This window comes from Myotis yumanensis, unplaced genomic scaffold (genome assembly GCF_028538775.1).
Source record: "Myotis yumanensis isolate MYYU_CA2020_CCGP unplaced genomic scaffold, mMyoYum1.0.hap1 SCAF_6, whole genome shotgun sequence".
NCBI lineage: Eukaryota > Metazoa > Chordata > Mammalia > Chiroptera > Vespertilionidae > Myotis > Myotis yumanensis.
The window spans coordinates 56,151,558-56,174,723 of NW_027223757.1; the positions used below are offsets into that span (position 1 = coordinate 56,151,558).

General features: G+C 39.6%; 1 protein-coding gene across 1 annotated transcript; it reads left to right on the forward strand.

Annotated features, from left to right (window-relative positions):
* Positions 1-65: 65 nt before the first annotated feature.
* On the forward strand, positions 66-23,118 carry PGM3 (phosphoglucomutase 3). Its single transcript, XM_070418181.1, has 13 exons — positions 66-141; positions 2,241-2,446; positions 4,531-4,715; positions 6,026-6,093; positions 10,749-10,882; positions 12,513-12,708; positions 14,644-14,801; positions 15,512-15,595; positions 17,634-17,732; positions 19,164-19,277; positions 20,132-20,254; positions 21,195-21,368; positions 22,692-23,118. Exons 2-13 carry the CDS (start codon positions 2,243-2,245, stop codon positions 22,779-22,781), a joined length of 1,629 nt encoding a protein of 542 aa, XP_070274282.1. The 5' UTR covers positions 66-141; positions 2,241-2,242; the 3' UTR covers positions 22,782-23,118.
* Positions 23,119-23,166: the final 48 nt, after the last annotated feature.

Below are 23,166 nucleotides of genomic sequence, written 5' to 3' on the forward strand. Positions count from 1 at the left end.
TGATTGGCCGGGAGGCGTGGCGACGTGCCGGAAGCCACGCAGGGCCACGTCTGCGGGTTCCAAGAGCGCCCGGGTGGTACCAGGCGCGCTGCGAGGCAGCTTCTCCGCTGGGCGCGGGCGCGGGCGAGTCTTCAGGCCGAGGTGAGGGGGCCCCGAGGCTGGGCGGCGGCGAGAGGGCACGTTCCGGTCCACGGGCCTTCGGCCGACCATGGGCTGGCGGGTGGGTTAACGGTCTGACCGACCTGCTGCGCGCGGGACACACCCACCCGCCGCTGTGCCTGGGAGCGGGCGGGCCGGCCCGAGGGTCCCGTGCGGGGCGGCGCGTCCACGGGCCTGGGCGGGGGTCTCGGGGCCTCGGGGCCTCCGGCCGGAGGGGAAGGGAACAGCCCGGGTGCTGACGATGGAATGGAGCGGGGGGTGGGGACACGCTTAACTTTTTCAGCGTGGACACTGGACTTGGAAGGACTTTTAACAAAAGCGTTCACGTACCCATTCAAAGTCGTTTCAGCACGTGAAACGCACGAAGGGGTGGACGCATCTTTAATAATAATAAAGAGGCTTTTTGGACTTACAGGGCTGGCTGGTTTACGCCCTATGAATAACCGTGATACATTACCCACGGGTCAATTTTTAACAAAACGTGGTCATGCTTGGGAAAGAGGTTTGATCACTTTGGACGGGATAACTCAGCTTGGCGAGCGCCAGCTTTCTTCCAACCGAACAAAACGTTTTCCTCCATTTCCTTTAACTTTTGTTCATTGAAGCAATTAAGGGCAATAAAGGAAACAAGATCCAGGCACACCTCATTTCAGAGCGCTGCACAGCTGTGCTTCACAAATGGCAGGCAAGGTCCTCCACCGGCCCAAGGTTGACGGGCTTTGCTGGCGGTGCTCGCCCACCGCGGCTGCTGGAGGCGGCCCGCACCTGCCAGGTTTGCCCGGGAGGCTGGCAGCTGGGGGGCTGCTGCTCCTCTCACGGCTGATTGGAAGGGGGGCTGACCCAGGGACTGAGCAGTGCACACATTCCCATCCCACCGGGAATGGGACTATCCCAGAGGAGGACGTGGCCAAGTGGACTAAGAAAAGTTAGAGGGCTAAGGGCCAATGTTTGATTTTTTAAAATTAAAGGTAAAAGGAAGATGTTGTTAGTTTCAGAGCTTCCTTTCTTTCCTTCCTTTCCTTTCCCCTCCCTCCCTCCCTTCCTTCCTTCTCCAAGGATATGTTCATTAATTTGAGAGGAGCGGGTGGGGAGGGGGAGAGGAACATCAGTTGCCTCCCATATGCACCCAACAGGATGGAACCGGCAACCTAGATGTGTGCCCTGGACCAGAATCAAACCCTAAACCTTTTTGGTGTGTGGGAGGGTGCTCCAACCAAGGGAGCCACCTGGCTGGGCCAGAGTTTAACTTAGAAGTGTGTCCTGGAACCACCCCCTGTAAGGTATTGGAGAGGAAGGAGACTCTTACCCTTTGTTTCTCATCTGGGAATAGTCTCTGTAGGCTCGGAAGAATTACAAAAGAACCGCACAGATTTCCCACATGTTCTGGGTATGTAGGTCCAGTCCCCTTGAGAGTACGACCTTGGGCTTTAGGGTCATCAATTACCCATCGTAAATTTAGCTCATTTAACTGAGGCCCAGGCTGAAGCTGTTCCACTTGTAAATGAGGTGATTTTTGATCTTGTAGGAGTCTAGGAATCTTGCTGTGGAATCTTCATTTTAGTTGAGAGTGAACCATTTTAAATTCAACCCAGGTCCAGGGATATCCCTAGAGCCAAAATGGGAGATGAGTTGTGAGATAAACTGACCCCTGCCCTGGAGTGGACAATATAATTGGGGCAAGATTTTCTAGGTACTACCAACTCCCAGGACTTGTTCTGTCATTCTTTTCTCTCTTAAAAAATGGTTCTTTGGCCCTAGCTGGTTTGGCTCAGTGGATAGAGCGTCAGCCTGTGGACTGAAAGGTCCCAGGTTCGATTCCGGTCAAGGGCATGTACCTTGGTTTCGGGCACATCCCCAGTAGGAGGTGTGCAGGAGGCAGCTGATCGATGTTTCTCTCTCATCCATGTTTCTAACTCTCCCTCTCCTTTCCTCTCTGTAAAAAATAAATAATATGTATTTTTTAAAAAATGGTTCTTTGGGGAGGTTCAAAATGAGGCATCTATTTGGGGTGGCAGTTTTTGAAGCAAATGGTCCTTGAAAGATTTCTTAATATGCCTGAAAAATATTCCTTAATTTTGTAGACATGGATGTAGATGCTATTACAAAACACTCAGCATTACATGCTAAGCCCAGTGGACTCATTCTTCAATATGGGACTGCGGGATTTCGAACAAAAGCAGAACATCTTGATCATGTCATGTTTCGCATGGGATTATTAGCTGTTCTGCGGTCAAAACAGACAAAATCTACAATAGGAGTCATGGTAACAGCATCACACAATCCTGAGGTAATGCATTTAGTTCTCTGATCAAGCAAACCTTTATTTACAAGACTAAACCTTAATGTGTTGAGCAGTTTGACCTAGTGTTCAAATTCTAATTCTAGGAATGGGCCATCACGTCGTTTTGTGCCTTTGGATGTGAAATAGCTTTTTCTTAATGAGTGGTCATATGGCTCATGATTCATTAGAGGGTGTGGAGAGAATGAAATGAGACTGTTATTTTTGGGGGGAGTGTCCACATTAGAGAAATAACAGAATGTCCTTCCAAATTAGTTGCCACAGTATCAGTAATAAAAAAATCTTACCTCTGTTAATTTAACAGAAATTAGAGAGATTAGAAGTAAGGTGGGGAAAGGGCAAAAGTTTGCAAAGACTTAGTACATTTTGAAATTTTTCAGGCAGGTTTTTTTAATAGCTAGGGAATAGTTTCTTGTTCTGAAGAAACAGCCAAACAGGAGGCTCCAGGGATCCAAAAGTGAGCTCTGGACAAAATGTTGATGAGGCTCATGGTGTTGGTGTTTATGACAAGTTTTTATCAAAGGAGTGGAAGCCTGGTGTATGGATTCGTGCACATTGAAAGGAAATTAATTAGGAGGTGGCTCCTGGGGTGGTGCTGGGGCTCACAGGGTGTCTGTGAAGTGAGCAGGGTCCCTCCGGCAGGTGGGGTCCCTGGGCCTGGCCTGCGGGGTTAGGCTAAAACCAGCAGTCCGACACCCCTTGAGGGGTCCCAAAGTTCGAGATGGCACTCTGCAAAGTTGCTGTGGCTCTGCAGATCCTGTGTTGAGCATCTGCCCCCCTGGTGGTCAATGTGCATCATAGCTACCCGCGAGTCACTTAGCCTTTTATAAATATAGATTCCTTTTGATACAGCTAAACTTATTCTGTGGCTCACTAATACGGGTGGGGTAAAAACAGTTGTGAGAATGCGAAACACAATTTATTCTTGTATTATTATTTATTAATTATTGTATTATTTCCCATATGAACAACTGTAGACCTACTTTTGCCCCACCATGTACATGATTTGAATAATATGCTTCTGTTTGTTTACTATGGCTTGAGATTTTTGCCTTTGTAGCTAAATCAAAAGTAAGTTAAAGCTATGTAGGATTGTAACCTCTTCCCCCAAAACACGAGGACTTTGCTTGTCCAACTTCTAAATGTGCATTATTATAAATGCATGTCTAAATTTCTGTAATTTATTAATGATCTGTAGGCAGAACCTCATATTTATTGCATTTCTGAGCTGTTTCCTTCAGTTGACATTCACTCTAAACCAGCAATCGCCAACCTTTCGGACCTTATGGACCACTAGTGGTCTGCGGACCACCGGTTGGCGACCGCTGCTCTAAACTGTACTTTTTTTCCACCAGAAATTTGAGCAGGACAGAATTAGGAGTCAGTTTTCAGCTTCTGTGCCACCACTGGTTGACACACTGGCCAGGATGTGCTTAGAATCGAAAGTAATAGTGAGAAGGAGTTCTAGGCCCTCACTCTGCTCCAGCTGTGCCTTAGTTAACGGGTGGTTAAAGCACAGATGGCAGCCATTTAAAGCTAGTGTAGTCTATTGGGTGAAAGAGTCAGATGGACTTAATGTTTTACCATCAGCACTGACACTTCTTGGCTGTATGAACATAAGCAAATAACTTGATCTGAATCTTCGTTTTGTCAGATTAGAATAATAATGGGATCATTAGGTTGGTGTGTGGGGTCATGAAGATCTACTGAGCTAATGAGTACAAAACACCTAGTCTAGGGCCTGGCATTCAGTAAGGGTCACTGGTGAAGCTCTCAGCCATCACTGTCTTTTGTTGGGAAAAAGCAGCTGGAGTTTACTTCCTCAACTCACCCTTTTGAAGATGCACAGATGCTCATGTGCTATACAAATAGTTGAAGGTTAATAACTAAGACTTTTTACATTCTTAACTAAACATCATTATTCATTACCCACTTTATTGACTATATGCTGTGGCTCTTCCCTTATGTTTGAAATGCTAGCAGGTGAAAGAATACATGGTTGTTTATAAATAAAAGTTTTTACCATAAAAAAAAAGATGCACAGATGGCTTATCAATTGTTTTTTTTTTAAGGAAGACAATGGTGTCAAATTGGTTGATCCTTTGGGTGAAATGCTGGCACCTTCCTGGGAGGAACACGCTACCTGTTTGGCAAATGCTGAGGAGCAAGATGTGCAGAGAGTGCTGCTGGACATCAGTGAGAAAGCTGCCGTGGATCTGCAGCAAGACGCCTTCGTCGTGATTGGTAGAGATACCAGGTGACCATCGAGTTAGTGGTGCAAGCAGCTTTGGGAACTCAGTATAAGTGATTGTAACAGTTTTGGTACCATGATAATGGAAAGAAAGACAGAACTGCCCCGGGAGGCTTCTCCCCTACCTGGCCTTTGTAGGAGACACAGGAACTAAGTCAGCACTGCAGCTTGGGTTTTGGAGTCAGAACACCAACTCCAACACTTACTATCCACTTTAACCTTTTGGAGCTTCCCTTTGCTCAGCTATAAAATGTTGATGATAAGGCCTAACACAGGGTTTTTGTGAGGATTACATGAAATAATTTACGCAAAATAATACATTTCCTGGCACGAGAGAATTAACAAATGTCTCCCCCCTGTATTTCTAGGTTTACTTTTTCCCCTGTAGAGTAAGAACACATGATTTTAACTCATTATTTTTAGAGATATATTTTCTAATCCTGTGTTGTTGGCCCATATATTTATATTATTTTCCCATGCTGGAGTTCACTGTAAAATATTGTTTATTTCTACAAATTTGTCATATTTGGCAGCTTTTACCTTCCTTTACAAAAAGATTTTTTTGTAAAATGTTAGCTTAAAAGTGTGCTTTGAAACAAGCATTCACATTTATATAAGATTTGGTTTAAGCCAGAGATGCTTTCTAAAGGAAATTTTTACTCCATTTCTTAATGCTTTGCACTAGTGTTTTACCCTTAAATGTGTTATCAGAGGGACTTCCATCTATCACTGATTCCATGATCACTGGTATGTATAGGTAGCAGAAATAGCCAGGTGACTTATGTTCTGAAGCAAATGATCTCACAATAAAGCCATCCACATGTATCTGCCTCTTGCCTATTAACTAGTTAAAATGATACAGAACATCTTTTTCTACAAGGCAGTTATATATTGCTTTATTTTCAGATAGGTAGATAATTTGTTCTTATGTTTTAAAATGAAAAGTGAGTTCTATTTCCTTGATACTTTAATACCCAATGCTGCAGTATTAGTTACTGCTCGTAGGCAGTATGTGTAGTTATTGTCAAACTTGACAAGGTATTTGGGTATGGTGTAATTAGTGCATCCTTTATATCTATTTTCTAAATTCATTTAAAAGCCAGTATCTTTCCAAGAAATAACATTGTAAAAGACTACTCATACTCTACCAAATTATTTTTTTCAGAGTTTTCATACTTGACAGGTTTCAGTTCAAATATAATGACCTTATTATTCTGATATTTATAGCACATAATTTCAGCATTAGCTTTCAGAACTAGCCACCTACCTGTTGGTTTCTGGATGGGAGGTACTATTTTTCTTCTTTTGTCTCGTAGGCCCAGCAGTGAGAAACTTTCACAGTCTGTAATAGATGGCATCACTGTTTCAGGAGGTCAATTCCATGGTATGTAGTTATCTTAAGTTGTAAATTAATTTAATATTTAAAAAACATTTTTAAAATGATAAAAGTAATACATATTTATTTTAGAAAGATTTGAGAGTACAGATAAACAAAGTTTTTTAAAAATGAATTTTAGGATATAAAATACTAGTCTTTAAAATTAAAAAAAAAATTTTCTGGGCATGCATATTTTATTTTATGTATACATTCATTACATGTAGGAAGCATCTTAAACAGCTGTCTTTAGTAAGGCTGAACTTCTTGATATAAAACTCCTTGAAGTTACTTGAAGTCTATCCTAGGGAGTTTTTGTCAATATCAGGTGTTCATTCCCTAATGGCTGATCACGTGTGGAATCAGCTGTTGTCTGTCATGTAGGTATGGAAAGTATCTTTGGTCTACTTGTAATCATGATTTTAAGTTTTGACAAGTGGTTTGGGGTTTTTCCCCCCTATTTTTAACAAATGAGGAAGTATTAAATGCAACAAAATGGAGGCTAGAATCCTCTTCTTATATAGGTTGGGCCCCTTGTGAATACAATGAACCCATTGTGCTTGGAGGTGAATTTTCCTAGTGTTAGATTGTTCTCATTTAAAAATTTATTTTCTTCACCTTTTCAGCCTCCTTTCCAGATCCTGTGTCTTCCCTTCCTTCACAGATAAACTGGCTTCTTCCAATAGTTCACCTAGCTCACTTCTCTCTTTGCTCCTCTAGTCGTTAGTTCGCTTACTACAGGCCAGTCTCCATCCTTGCCCCTCCAGTGAAAGGCCTCCTGACACTTACCTGAATTCTAATTGTCAAATCCAGTGGGTGTTATAAAAGTGGGGATTTTTAACCTGGGTCTGGGACCTGCGGGGGGTGGTGGTGGTTGGTTAAGCTGCCCACACCCTGCGTCCCTGTTAATACAGTATGCAGAGTGTTGCCTGCACACACACTTAGTTTCTGGGGAGAGGACTCATAGCTTTTGTGAGATACTCAAAGGGATCTGCAACCTAAAAATAACTTTTAGAATTTATGTTTTGAAATTTTTATTTCAGTCTATGTCTTGGCAGCTGTCCATAATTTGGCCTCCCTCTTTCTTTAAGCTTCCGCTTCCTTGGCCACTGTTCCTTGTTGGTCTTCTCTGTGTGCTCCTCTACCCTCTCTCTTAATGTGGCCATACTTCGCTTCTCTCTCTCTCTCTCTCTCTCTGCCTGAGTGGTCATCTTTACCGCCATAGCTCCAGCTATGTATATTCTTTTATTTACTCATTCATTTATTCATCAAACATTTCTGAATGCCTGTTTTTACAACCCTTCAGTAGTCTATATTTCACTATTTCAACCCATAGTAAGAAACCCATTTGGTATCATGACGTGTGTGTATGTGTGCTTGTATGTATAGCTGAGATAAAAGTTTCTATACATACTACTTACCCATACTACACGATGTGCATTCATCTATTGCTTTAGAAAATGCAGACATGCAGTGGCTCAGCCTGCAGTGTGCAATGCGTTGGTCTGAATGACGCCCCATTAGGTGGCTGCCCCTGCTTTACATTCACTCTGCCCAAAACTGTGTTCTTCCTAGAATGGTTATTTTCAACATTTTGATTCTATCTCTAGAAGCATCACTTTTTTACTGTTTTATTTTAGAAAAAATTGAGGCGTTTTTTTTTTAGCCTTTCCTTCATTTCTCTCCAGCTTCAGTGTATTTCAGGAAACAAAAGATTAACGGAGCTACAGCACAAGGAGCTTTGGGGGAAGCTACTGGAAGATAAGATTAGGGAGGTGAGCAAGGGCCAAGTCATTCCAAGCCTTAGAGGTCATGGTAAAGATTTGGGTTTTAGTCCAGATGCAGTGGGTCTCCTCCACTCTGGCTATTGTGTAGCGAGAGATAGGAAAGTTGTAAGAAAGGAAAAGAGACCAGTGAGGAAACTGTGCAGAAGTTTGTGTGAGAGTAATGATAGCAAGAGAAATGGCGGAACTTGAAATTAACATTTAACCCAAAGGATTTTGTGATGTGATGAGGATAGAGCTGTGAAGAATGGTTTCTATGTTTTGGGGTTGATCAGTGGAATAGAGGGGTTATGCTTTTTATTAACTGTAAATAGTCATTTAGTGAATGTTTATTTGGTAATTTTGATATTGGTCATAAAATTTGTTTCATCCTTTAGTATGCCTTTTGGAATAGTTTTTCTCTTCCTTATACAGTTCTCCTTAGACTTAAGCTTTTACTTATTTTGGGGGTTTCTCCATCTCCTCTCATCTAATCTTTATACCACAGCCAAGAACTTAAATGACTTTTCACCTTCAGTGCAAACTCTAGTGCCTGACTTTGAAGACTGTTGACAGATTTCATGAATGAATATTTATTGGATACTGGCCTATCTCTGCTATCTATTTCTCCTGTTCCTTGCTCATGTTGCCTTTTTTTTGTGTGTTTAGATTTTTTACTATAAGCTATTTGTTTTTCTTGAAAAACAAATTATTTGTGGGACATTTTTGAGGTTTATGGTGAATGCAGAGTTTAATGTTTGCTTCTGCTGGGAGTACTACCTGGCTGGTTGATGACATGGTTCTTTGATGACAAGGTTCTTTTAGACCCGTGTGGTTATGGGAATTTGTGTTGGAAATCCATGGGAGGCATGTGATTGTGGTTATGTTCTTTAGCTGTGGGTTTTTCCTCTGCTGTGCTGAGTTCTAAGACAGGTTTTCTGGGAGGGGACTTTCCACTTATTTTTTTTTTACTCCTCACCTGAGGAGAAGTTTATTGATTTGAGACGGAGAGAGAAACATTGATTGGCTGCCTCCAGTAGCCACCCTGACCAGAGTTCTAACCCACAACCTAGGTACGTGCCCCAACTGGGAATCAAGCCTGCCACCTTTCTGGTGTACAGGATGACACTCCAACCAACTGAGCCACCCAGCCGGGTCTTGACTCACGTTTTTTTTTTTTTTTAATTTATTGTTGAAAGTATTACATATGCCCGCCCCCCCCCCCCCCCCGCCATTGTCCTCTCCCAGCCCCCCTGCATTGTCTGTGTCCATTGGTTATGCCTCTGTGCATACAAGTTCCTTGGTTGATCTCTTCCCCTCCATGACTCACTTTTGATTCACTTTGACTCACGTTTGCACTGAAGAATAGTCCTCCGGGGCCTCAGCTTTATGAGGGCCTGGCCTTCTACTGGGTCCCCCCTTTTAGAACAACATGGACTTTTTTGCACTGAAAACCATAGCTCAATTTCAAGTTTTGAGGAATGTCCAGAGAATTAAACTAGTTTCCTTGGCTCTAATTGTGGAGTTCTTCTGTTTAGATAGATTTTGGCCAACTTCCTCTACAACTTGTTGGTACTGCAGTTACTTCTAAAAAGAAATTTTTAATCTAGCATTTCTGGTTGTTTGTAGGAGTGTTCATCTGAATTATGTAGTTTGCAATGTTACTGGAAATATAACTCAATTACAACTTTTCTGTACTGCTCTGTGTTTTTTTATTTGTCTATACTGAGTGATTTTGTTATCAGTAGTTCATATTTCTTTTAGAATTGAGTTTGTGTTCAAAGTGTATTTTTTATAACCACCAAACAATTAACTGAATTTGACACTACCTACCTGGAGGTAGTGCTTAATCCTACCTCAGTCCCATAAGATTGCCATCCCCGCACCTCCTTCTCATCCCGGTCGTCTGGGCTTCTGACCAATCTGGAGCCTCCTTGGGTTGGGTTAATTTGCTAAAGCAGCTCACAGAACTCAGAGAAGCATTTTACTGACTAGGTTATTAGTTCATTATAAAGGATTTAACTCAGGGACAGCTAGGTTGGAGAGATGCGTAGGGAAAGGTGTGTGGGGAGGGATTCAGAGCTTCCATGCTCTGAGCATCCCAGTCTCCACATGTTCACCAACTGGAACGTTGGCCTTGTGGTCTTCTGAGTTTTTATGGCGGCTTCATTACATGGGTATGAATGATTAAATCATTGGCCATTGGTGACTGAATCCAATCTCTAGCTTCTCCAGCCTTCCTCTCTGAAGTTGGGGGTGGGGGAAAGGGCTGAGGGTAGCAACCCTCTAGTCATGTGAAATCAGCCTCCATGCTTAGGTTACCTAGGGGCTTTCCAAATGTCACCCTTTTTTTTTTTTTTTTAAATCCTCACACAAGGATATTCTTTCAGTTGCTTTTTTAGAGAGCATGGAAGGGAGGGAGTGGGGAGAAAGAGAGAGGGAAAGAAGCATCGATGTGAGAGAGACATATCAATTGGTTGCCTCCCGCACAAGCCCCAACCAGGCCTGGAATTGAACCTGCAGCCAATTACCTGGAATCGAACCTATGACTCTTCTGTGCATGGGCCAGAACTCTAACCACTTGACACACAGGCCAGGGCCCAAATATCACTTTTTTAAGGTAATAAAAGACATCATATTGCTCTCTTTGTTTAAGAAATCCCAAGGGTTTAGAAGCTCTGTCAGGAATGGGGACAAAGACCAAATACATATTTCTTACTATAAATTACAATGTGACATGCACTTGTAATGATTTTAGTGGATATTTTTGCTTTTTAAAATTTAGCATTTTGTGTTTTCTGAACTGTATTTTGTCACCTTCAGTTCCTTCAGTATGAATCCATTTAAACTTTTTTCTTTATTAAGAAATGTGATACATTGCTTTCTTTCCTTCTGTGACAGATTACGGCTTGCTGACAACACCGCAGCTGCACTACATGGTGTACTGCCGGAATACCCAGGGCCAGTATGGGAAGGCAACCACAGAAGGCTACTACCAGAAGCTCTCCAAGGCCTTTGTGGAGCTTACCAAACAGGTGAAAACTTGAATGTTAATTACATAGTTTGTCACTTCTCCTTTTCCCAAAAATTCGGCGTATCATTTTCTTTCCAGGACTACACAAATTCTGGTCCTTGTATCCTAACTGTGTGTTGGCATTTACTTGGCGAGGCATGTAACACATCCTTAGATCACTGGGGGAACAAACATGGTGGTTTTCTTGTGGTTATAAGTATTCATTCAGATGAGTTTACTCTTTTTTTTTTAAATATATTTTTATTGATTTTTTACAGAGAGGAAGGGGAAGGGATAGAGAGTTAGAAACATCGATGAGAGAGAAACATTGATCAGCTGCCTCCTGCACACCCCCCACTGGGGATGTGCCCGCAACCAAGGTACATGCCCTTGACCGGAATCGAACCTGGGACCCTTCAGTCCGCAGGCCAACGCTCTAACCACTGAGCAAAACCGGCCAGGGCGAGTTTACTCTTAAGTAGGTGCTATTGATATCACACTTGAGGCATCTTACTGTTGAGATTTTCTTGTTAAGAGAATTGGCATGTTAAACCTGGATGAGATTTGAGGAGCTTAATTCATTTGATCAATAAATATTGAGTGTATGTTATTGTCAGGCACAGCAAACCAAAACAAAGCCCTTGCTCTCATAAAATTTATATTCTGGGATGAGGATGGGTAGGAGAGGAGACTGTCAATTAGAAAAGAACAAGCAAAAATGCCTCGTGGTGTTATATACTATGAGAGATGTTTTACTGCTCATTCCCACCTTTGAAAGACTGTCATGTGACATAGACTATATTATTTTTAAGGAACCCTGCTTTATTGAGGCTAAATCTAAGAAAGCTTGACAAAAAAAAAATTATGAGATGGTTTAAATTAAATTACAGTACCCAGAGAGAGAGAGAAAGAAACAGCGGTTCACCTGTTAACAGCTGTGGACCAGCTAACAAGAGACTGCTCACATTAGCAGGTGTCTTTTGGAACTTCAGATTAATTTCCAGGTGCTATGCCTGCAATTGTTCTAAAGAGAGAATAGCCAGGCATTTTTGAACCCCAGGAGCTTCTGCCTCTTATTTAGCATGAACTTCCCACTTGCCCATAACCTATCCAAGGGAGCAAACACTCTGACTTGGACTCTGTGCCTATCCAGAACTGGCCCGCTTCACTTCTCCCATCCCTTTGTCTATAGCTAATGTAAATCCCTGTAAACCACTCACATCGTTCTTCCCGTGTGTGATGTATAAAGACACTTGCACAACTCTGGGACGACAGTGTCATGTCTGTCTTTTCTATCTGGCTATGCTGCTGGGGTTTTAGACTCTAACCCCAAGAGCAGTCCTTTTTTTTCTAGCAATGACTTTTAAAAAAGACTTTCAGCTGTGAAAGTAAATTTTTTGTTTAACAAACTCCATTTCCATAAGTCATTCAGTCATTGAAACTGTTCCTGTGTCAAAGTGTTCAAAAAGGGTATTTTAAAATTTTACTTTGATGTTTTATGATTTTCATCTAAATATGTGTGCCCTTTTGTTTCTTGATTTAAAATAGGTGAACTGAAATAATGGAAGATGTTTACATATGGGTATGCATGCCTTATGATTCACTCTTATCTTTAGAACTTGAGATTTTCCTCCCTGTGTCTTTCCTTTAAGGCTTTCTGCAGTGGTGACGAATGCCTGTTACTTAAGGTTGACTGTGCAAATGGCATAGGGGCCCTGAAGCTGAGAGAAATGAAAAACTACTTCTCCCAGGGGCTGTCAATTCAGTTGTTTAACGTTGGGACTACAGGGAAACTCAATCATTTATGTGGGGCTGACTTTGTGAAAAGTCACCAGAAACCTCCACAAGGTATGTAAAAAAATTGTTTTTGGAGTTTTGAAACCAATCTCATTTACAAACAGAAGTGGCCAAATGAGGAGCCATGCATTTGGTTTTTGTGTCACTTTTAGACATCTGGACACCTTCCTACTCCTCAGTGCCATTCCAAACATGGACTCTGCCTGTGGGTCACAGGACTCCTCACAGCGTGTGGAGTGGGAAAGCAAACTCAGAAATTGGTAATCTGGAGAGCTTGTTCACACACTGATTCCTGGGCTCTCCCGCCGAATTTCTGAGTCTGTAGGTCTGGATCGGGTTTGTAGAGCATAGGAATTTGCATTTCTATCAAGAGTCCAGGGCTTTTTGATGATGCTGGTCTGGGGACCACACTTTGAGAATCACTGATCTAAAGAATAGCAATAGGTAAGTAGCATTATTTTTTATCTTATTGAATTAGACACACTGTGGAAAGAGAATGCTCCTGCTGAATTATGTGTTTCCAGAATCAGGTTTTCCACAGTGGGCATGTTAGGAGGGAGACTGTTCTTCAGGTTGTAGTTGTAGTAAGAGGTTTCTATATTTAGCTGCATTATAGATTCAGAATTGTTAGCCTGGTTTGCAAATGTATTTTGTTTGATATGTGTGTCTGTGTTTAATTGCATTAGTTGCCACCATTTATTTTTATTAATTTTTGTTTATTGATTTTAGACATCGATTTGTTGTTCCCCTAATTTTGCATTCATTGGTTGATTCTTGTGTCTTGACTGGGGATTGAACCCTCAACCTTGATGTATCGGGATGACGCTTTAACCAACTGAGCTACCTGGCTAGGGCCATTTTTAAAATGCTTTGATTTCACTTAAATATTGGAATCTGGCTTCTCTTTACCTCATGTCACGTGGACTGGCTGCAGTAGAGTGGCTCCATACTAAGACAGGACTGCATTCTTCAGAATTCTACAGACCTTATCTAGTGACTTCTCACATTAACGTTACTTTATGCCTTACTGTAGTAAGCATTTAAATTTCCAGTTTAACCAATTTAAGCTCCCTTTCATTGATTGCTAGTTTTGACTACTACTTTACCTGCAGCTCAGTTCTCAGGCCCTGATCTATCCATTCACTAAATCATGAGCTTTTTATCTTGCTGTAGGCACTGGGGCTATAGTATGAACAAACCATAGGCCCTGACTTTCATGGAGCTTGTGTTGAACCCTGTAGTCAATCTTAAATTCATATTTACTGCCTACTTGCTTCATGTTGCATTGGCAATATGTTGACATCCTTATATCTAATAAATTTGTAACAGTTGCTGAGGTTTCAATAATTTTATGCAAATTACAGAAACCATTTATCTCTCATGGGCTATAATTCTGTTTTGTTTTTTTAAATATATTTTTATTGATTTAAGAGGGAGAGGGAGAGATAGAAACATCAGCTTCTTGTTATTGATGGTGTGAACAATAAAAATCATTCCTATCTGAATTAAAGCACATATGTCATCTATTGCTGATTTTTTTTTATATGTAAAGGACATAGTAGGACTAGATAAATTGCATTCAGGAATACCTGTAGCTTTTAAACAACTATATGGGAACCTATGTTGCCAAACCAACTGGCTTATAAAGTGGAATATTATTTTAGCATAATGTCAAGTTCAGCATAGAGTTTGAATGCTTCTTTTTCAGTTAGCTGTGAAAGAATTTACCCTGTAAAAACTACCAATAAGCCTGCATACTGTTGAAGATTAAGACACTGGTTTTTATTTGGAAGGATAATTTTAACTATTTCATGAATAATCATAGTGGACATGTTTACATGTAACACATAAGACCAGCTGTGATCATACTTTAGTGAAAAAATTTCCATTTACAACTAGAATAAGAAAAAAACCTAAAACTTTTAATATTGAGTTGTATTCCCATTTTTTAGACTGAAATGCATTTTTAATTATTCTGTGTACTAGGAATAGAAATGAAACCCAATGAAAGATGCTGTTCCTTTGATGGAGATGCAGACAGAATTATTTATTACTACTATGATGCAGATGGCCACTTTCATCTCATTGATGGAGACAAGATAGCAACACTCATTAGTAGTTTCCTTAAAGAGCTCCTGTTGGAGGTATGGCAGGGAGTGATTGACTACCCTTTAAAACTAGACTTATTGATGAAATAGTTCTTGAGCCTCTATAGCAGTCAGTTGAATGTCTCAAAGGCACAATTTGTGGGAAGTTCCTTACTTGTGTGGCTGGAAAATACAAAAAGATATGGTTATTCTAGACATTTCAACTTTGGAGAACTGGTTTTGGAATTCGAAGTTACTCTTTGCTTCCTTATATTGACAAAGTTTTATGATTTGAAGCTTTTTGAAGTTTTGAATTCTTCATAGCTGACACTTTAATAATGGGAGTTCCACCATAAATCCCCAAAGCTTCAAGCTTAAATAGGAAATTTCATCCTCAGAGATTTGTTTTGATCTTTTGGAAATCTCTGGCTAGCCTTATAGGATGAATGGGAAGTAATTATTATGATCTACTTCAAGATATACTTCAATAATTCAATAAATACTTTTATTTAAAAAATTAAAGAGATACAGATCAAGAAACCACATGTTTCTTTATAAAAGATTCCTTGTAGAATTGTTTTAAATAATGCCCAGAAGTATTTTAGCTTTTTTTCTGGCCTATATGTAAATTTTGATTGAGTCATTTATTTAGTGCATAAAATAAGGCACAGCTGAATTTGTTGATCACTTTGTCATCCTTTAGAATGTATGTTTGCTTTGGAGTGTTTTTGCTTTAGATGCATGGTCATTTCATTGTTTTTGCCTAGATTGGAGAAAGTCTGAATATTGGCGTTGTACAAACTGCATATGCAAATGGAAGCTCAACACGGTATCTTGAAGATGTTATGAAGGTACTGTACCATTTCCATTTTCTGGTGGTTTCTTAATTATATTTTACTAGAGGCCTGTTGCACGAAGAGATTCGTGCAATAGGCCTTCCTTCCCCTGGCTGCTGGCACCAGTTTTCCTCTGGCACCCGGGACCCAGGCCTTTGGTCTGACAGCAGGGAAGCTTGGCTTCTCCCCTCCAGTTGTAGCAGTCTTCACTCTGGCTGAAGCCTTCAGTCTTCGCTCTATGCCCGCATATGCAAATTAACCACCATCTTTGTTGGGTTAATTTGCATAGTCACTCTGATTGGCTGGTGGGCGTAGCAGAGTGACAGCAATTTGCATGTTTCTCTTTTATTAGTGTAGACTGTAAGATATTTCTGTGTGGAAAATAAATACCCTCATAAAAGTGAATAGGTTGTAGTGCATGAAGCTGAGTCTTTGTTCATGTAAGGCTAACTAGAAATTAAAAAATTAAATTGTTCCTGATGCAAAAGAGGGACTTTCTGTCTTTGCAGCCTTTTAGCAGATTGACTATGATGTGTATCACTAGTCTGGCTTAATGCTTATTCAGTAATAAAACTGTCTTCTTACTCTTTTGTGGATAAGTTTTTTGGGTTGATAGATTCTGTTTCTGATTATTTCCCCAATGTCCACCAGATGACCACCATCTGTATGACACTGCTCTAAGTGTTAGAGGTTCGTGGCCAAAATTGGGTCTGTTTGCCTTGATTCTTTTTCTCACTAGCTACTGCAGTCTTTTTTAACTTTTGTGTATCCCTTTATAAGTTCCTGCATTTTGCTATTTTTGTCTTGCCACTCATTTTAAAGTAGGAATGGTGAAGCCAGGTTCCTATAGGATCTGGACAGCTGAAGTGAATGAGTACAGTGGGCAGGTGAGGACTAGGAAGAGTGTGCCCAAGCCAGCTGTGAGGAGCTGAAACAGAAATTTTCATGTAAATTTCTGATTTTTTAAGTCTTGGCAGCTGATATAAATTTTAAGAAAAATAGTGAGCAGGCACAATAAAACTCATCTGGAGGCTGGAGTTTGTGATCTGATTAATTTCAGGGTGGGGCAAAAGTGGTTTACAGTAGAGTTACTCAAGGGACTTCCTAAGGTACAGTACCTTAGGCCCAATTGCCTACTTTTCACAGGATTTTCAGTATTCAGGTGGTTGTTTTACTATTTTAATTCCTATGTTCTGTCTTAAAAATACCTTATAGGTAAGATACCATTTAAGAAACTGAATACATCAGAAACTGTTACTTTTCAACCATTTTCTAATAAGTTAACCCTTTTTGGTCCAACCTTGAGGCTGATTCGACAGACCAGGCGCTAGGACCAGGTCCAATGTCGAGCAATAAGAACATTAAAAAGTTCAACATTCAATCCTGTCAATTAATTTGGACCAGACAGTTTGAATTCCAAAAATAACATTGGACCGCAAAGGGTTAAATACTTTTAGCTCTAATGATTCTTGAGGCCTCCTAAATCCAATCAGATGTCCATCTTATTTGGTCTTTTTGTAGTTTTGCACTACCAAGACTTTGACCACTGTTGCCAGTGCAACCACCATAATTTCCTACTGGGATTAATCCTAGAAAACTCCTAATGGCGCCTTCTTAAGCTGGGAAATCCAGCCTGCTTATAAAGGTTTATTGGAATACAGCCATGCTAATTTGTTTTTGTATTGTCTGTGGCTGCTTTCACAGATAATGAGAGTTGAGCAATTGTAACAGACAATGTGGTTGCAAAGCCTAGAAATGGCCTTTTATAATAAAAGCTTGTAAACCTCTACTCTAAGCCACTCTTCATCCTGTAGCTAAATCGAGCTTTCTGTACCAGATCGTGGTGTCACTCCTCCATCCTTATCTCTCTTGCCTTGCTTTTCCCTTGTTTTTGTGCTTCTAAGTGCCTTCTCTTACCACTTTGTTTTCAATTGCTTTGTCTTCCTCACTAGATTAAGCCCCAGGTGTTGCTCCCTATTGTATCCCTGAATAGTAGGTACACTATGAATTTGCTGATTGAATAATTGCTGTTATTTTTTTTAATGTGTTATAGGTCCCAGTCTATTGTACTAAAACTGGTGTAAAACATTTGCATCATAAGGCTCAGGAGTTTGATATTGGAATTTATTTTGAAGCAAATGGGCATGGCACAGTAAGTTCTCTTAAACAATTACAACTTTAGCTGGCACTTTTTTTTAATGATGGGGATTCTATATCGGGTTAGTAATTGGTAATATTCTACTTTGTTGAAATTATTGGGATGGTAGTAGAATTTGATTTGGTTGATCTTCCGTTGAGAGTGAAGAAATAATGCTAATTTGTTCTTACAGTATAGTTACTTATAAGAATGCACATCTTAATTTTTTAATAAGCTGGTTGTCTATACATCATTTAAAAATACTCTGTTCAACTGGCCATAGGTGGTAACAAGTATAGTAGGTGTAGTAAATTGAAAAGTGTTGGATAGCTTGAGAATTAAGTTATAAACAACTGGAAATGTAATTAGCAGTAAGCATATACTTTTTTTTTATGGTGCTCTTAGCAGACAGAATGTTTTTAAAAGTTTTTTGAAATATAACTCACCTGCCATAAAATTCACAATTTTGGTGTGTAAAAATGGTTTTTAGTATATTCATAAAGTACATAATTTTTCTTTAAATGTTTTAATACTTTACCTCATTTCATAGATAGATTTGAGGTGCCCAACACAAAAACTTATCTAAGTCAAATACTTTTCCTCATGAATTTCAAAATTGGCTTCTAGAGGCAATGATTAAAAGTAGAAGTAAAATAAGTTCTTAGAAAATACAACTAAAAGATAGCTTCAGTGATCTAATGCAGAGGTTGGTGAATGAATATAAAGGGTAGATAGTAAATATTTTAGGCTTTGGGACTATAATGTCTGTTACAACTGGTCAGGCCTGCTGGTGTGCGGTAAATGAATGTGTATGGCTGTATTCTAGTCAAACAAGTTTACCAACAAATAAGTATTTTAGCAAGTGGCTAGCATGGTATGCAGCTCCTCCTCAGTGGTGGGCATCTGAAGGCACTAAAATCATGGGAAAGGCATTTCAAAGTGACAGAAATCTTGAGGAACGTGATGTATGTTATAATAAATAGTTCGGCACTATTTGCCACAATATGATATAGGTGAGTGGAGTGCGCTTTCTACTTCTGCCTGGCTTACAGTCTTAATTTTAGGACAAAAAGATACTAGTTGCAATGAATTATGTACTTCAGGTAAAATGATACAGATCCACCTAAGAAACCTGGTTGCACAGAGCTGATTAAACTGGCTGAGGGACAAACATAATGTATGTGATCACCTTTGCCAAGGTGGTATTTTATTTGTCATCAGCTCTTTAAATGTTAATAACCGGTTTTATAATCCACAAAGGACCTTTTTTCTCCTTAGTAATATCTTTTGGGTTTTGCTTTGATCTTAATTTCATACATTGTAAGGCTGCCATTATTTTTCCCCTTAGTTTCTCCAGATTCATTGAGAATTTCAAAAGTGGTTTAGCATGATAGTACTTATGACTGGGCCTGGGGTAGTTTTGTGATTGTGTACCTCTCATTGCAGGTGTTGTTTAGTAAAACTGCTGAAATGAAGATAAAACAGCTAGCAGAAGAATTAGAAGATAAGAAAAGGAAAGCTGCTAAGATGCTTGAAAACATTATTGATTTGTTTAACCAGGTTAGAACTGATGGGCTGGTGGGGTCTTGGTTACTTTCACATTATTCATAAAGAAGGTGGACAGAATAGTGGGCTTATATAAAAAATTAAAGTGGTGAAGTCCTGCAAACTTTCTCACAACCATGGCCCATACAGTGGAGATTTACACTGAAATGACAATGACAGAACATTGAAGTGCTTCCCTTGCCCTACATTTTTTGATGAAAAATTTCATTAGATTCAGCCTCTGAGTATATATATGACTAAATATGTTTTTTTAAACCTATTTTCTCAAAACTCAGGAAGAACAATCAGTTGTCTCATGGGTCAGACTGGGTAGAATTTGAGTGTAACTAATGGCAGTGGAAGTAACATTTGAGCATCTTGCACATTTTGGGCACTTTACATACCGTATTGTGAAAACCTTGCTGTAACATAGAGAGAAGGGTTATTATAATTGTCATTTTATATATGAAGAAACAAAGGCTTAGAGCTAATAAGTGGCAGAACATGGCTTCAACTTCAGATATGTCTTACACCAACGCTCCTATTTCTCTAAGACTTTGCATGATGCCTTCCATCACGGCATATCTCAAAAGGGATCTAGTTACAAAGAAAAATTTGAATTATAGAATGTTAATGCTGGAATCTTAAGAGTTATGTAATTTCATTTTATAGCTAAGGAGGAAGATTAAAGGCAAGTTTTTCAAGAGCTAGTTTTTCCCCCTCATTAATATTTAATTTATCCACACCAGTTAATGTTGCTGCATAAGGGGAGGAGCAGGAAGCACAGGAAACTTAGTTTTCTAAGACACATTCACATCTAATCGTTCCTTGTAGTTGAATGGTTCCTTCCATCGTCTCCCATCTTGCAGGCAGCCGGTGATGCTATTTCTGACATGCTGGTGATCGAGGCAATCTTGGCTCTGAAAGGGCTGACTATACAACAGTGGGATGCTCTCTATACGGATCTTCCAAACCGACAGCTCAAAGTTAAGGTGTGAGCAAGATTTTAAAATTCTTTTTTAAAAATTAAAACCTATTATTTCAAATCTCACTATATAAAAATGTTTCCCAAGTGTTTCGTATTTCATTCTAAACATAAATATTACATGGAAAGTAATGCCTTATATCATCTAACTGTATTTTTTCATATCTAAAGATTACAGAATAATTCTTAACCATTCTATTCTTTGAGAAGTATTTGGTTTCCAAATCTATTGTAACTATATATCACTGAAAAATTATGGAAAACTTAAAACATACATATAGAGAGAACAAAATAATGAACCCCTGTATACCCAGCTTCAGTAGATTTTAAGTTGTTCCCTCTACATTCTCCACATTCCCATATTATTTTGAAGCACGTCCTGGATAGCCTATCATTTCGAGTAAAAATAGTTCCTCACGCTAGATGCTGAGTAGAATCTGTGGGCTCAAAGGGAGAGAATTTTTAAAAGGCATTTAAGATAAACGGCTAATTGATTTCCATGTAGATTTATACCAGTTTACGCATTCACCACCAGAGTTCACAGAAATTGCTGCTGATTGTTCAAATTAGTTTGGAGCACTGTGACTAGGAGATTCTCATGATCCTCTCACATAATAAATGATTTTTTTAAAACTAATTTGATCAGTGACTTAAGTCATACGGTATTTACTGGCTGTTATTTTAGTGGTAGTTAGCTGTAAGACAGTATGTGGAAATGTTATTTCTGTTTGCTAAAGGTAGTTCTTTGTAGACTGAAGAAACTAAGAAAAGTTGATATCAACAACCCTGCTTTTGGCAGAAATAATTATAAAATTTTAATGTAATTTCATTGTATGCTTAATTTGATACTTTTCCTTTGTGTACAAGAAGCTGAAATGTAGCGCTGTTATTGTTAAATTGAAATGGGGATGAAATTACAATAACAAGCATGAAATGCTTGTGCATAGGTTGCAGACAGGCAAGTTATTAGCACCACGGATGCTGAAAGGAAAGCAGTCACACCACCAGGACTACAGGAGGCAATCGACGACCTGGTGAAGAAGTACAAGCTTTCCCGAGCTTTTGTCCGGCCCTCTGGTACAGAAGATATAGTCCGAGTCTACGCAGAAGCAGACTCACAAGTAAGCTGATACAGTTCTATTGAAAAAATGTGCAGTGAGAATCCAATAATAACATAGGTGGTGGGGGGTGGTAGTAGGAGGTGAAAACTATTTTAATAGTGTTGCAATCTCACTGTGATAATTAAGGATTTAATGTCTGATATTTGTTTATGGAGCCTTTTAGGTTCATATTAAGATTACAAAATTATTTTCATCAGTGGTTGTTATATAGTTGAACAAAATTACACCCACTTAGATTCTTTCCCCAAATATTTTTCTTTTGATTTATTCTATATTTCCTAAAAGCCATATTTATAATTGTGGCATGAATAACTAATAGGTACTTAGCGTGACACATGTTGAACTATTTTCTGGGTTTTTTTTCCTACAAAAACATAATCCTGTTGTTTCATGAAAACAATCAGGGTTGAGGTCCATTTCTGAAATTCATGTTTGACTCTGGACTCTCAATTTGTTTTTTAAAGTATTTCCTTTAAACAGGGGGGCAGTTCACTGTCCCTCAGATCGTTGGAGGGCCGGACTATAGTTTAAAACAAAACAACTATGAACAAATTCCTATGCACACTGCACATATCTTATTTTGAAGTAAAAAAACAAAACGGGAACAAATACAATATTTGTATTTGCATGTGGCCCGCGGGCCGTAGTTTGAGGACCCCTGTCTTAGGCCATCCCAGAATCCTATATAATAAAAGCCTAATATGCTAAGTGTCCAGTCATCTGTTCAACCAATCAAAGCATAATATGCTAAGGCTGTTTGAGCAGTCACTATGATGTTCACTCACCACCAGGGGGCAGACGTTCCGACTGGTAGGTTAGCTTGCTGCTGGGGTCCAGCTGATTGATCAGGACTGAGCAAGACGGGCTGGACATGCCCTGGAGCCCTCCCGCAATTCGGGACCCCTCAGGGGATGTCAGAGAGCTGGTCTCGGCCAAGGGACCCTACTGGTGCAGGAATTCATGCACCAAGCTTCTAATGTAAAGAATAAATACCCCTGGCGGGGTGAGGAGAGGCTATCTGGGGCCTTAAGAGTTACTTACCCTTAGGATAATTATGGCTGTGTTTTGCCTTTAAGGACTATGTTTTATTAAATTTATTCAGTTTTGGAATAACTATAATCTGATTTGATTAAGAACTTACCTTATTTGAGAGACTTTGACTTGTTTCCATGTATTTAAGGTGGTTAGAATTTGCTACTGAAAGATGAAAAAAAAGTTTTCATTTGAATTTGTTAGTGAAACAATCAGGAAGCTCCCTCCCCTTCCCTCAGGGTTAGCTGCAAGTAGCCTTTCCCATCTAATCACCTTTAATGTACTTTTCAGGAAAGTGCAGACAGCCTGGCACATGAAGTGAGCTTGGCAGTATTTCAGCTGGCTGGAGGGGTTGGAGAAAGTCCACAACCGGGTTTATGAAGACAATTTTTACATTCTTGAGAGACTGGATTTTTGAAAGGTTTTTATAGAACGGTAAAGCCATTATTGTGACGGTTCAAACACATCTATAACCATAATGTTTACTGCACCTTAATGGATTGTTTCTAGGTCTGATTGTTTTTCTTAAACACTACCAGAATAATTCCTTACACTCGTTAAATTCGTTGTTGTTTTTTCTTTTAAATGAAACTTACCTCTAGTTTCAGTCTCACTAATGTAAGATATTGGGGCTTACATATATGATTCAATTAACTTTATAATGTATGCTGGGAAGAAATCATGAGGGCTGCTGGAAAATTAAATCTTATTAGCAACATGTTGGGATGTCTTTTCTGTAGCCATTACCTAACCAGGATGTTTTTTG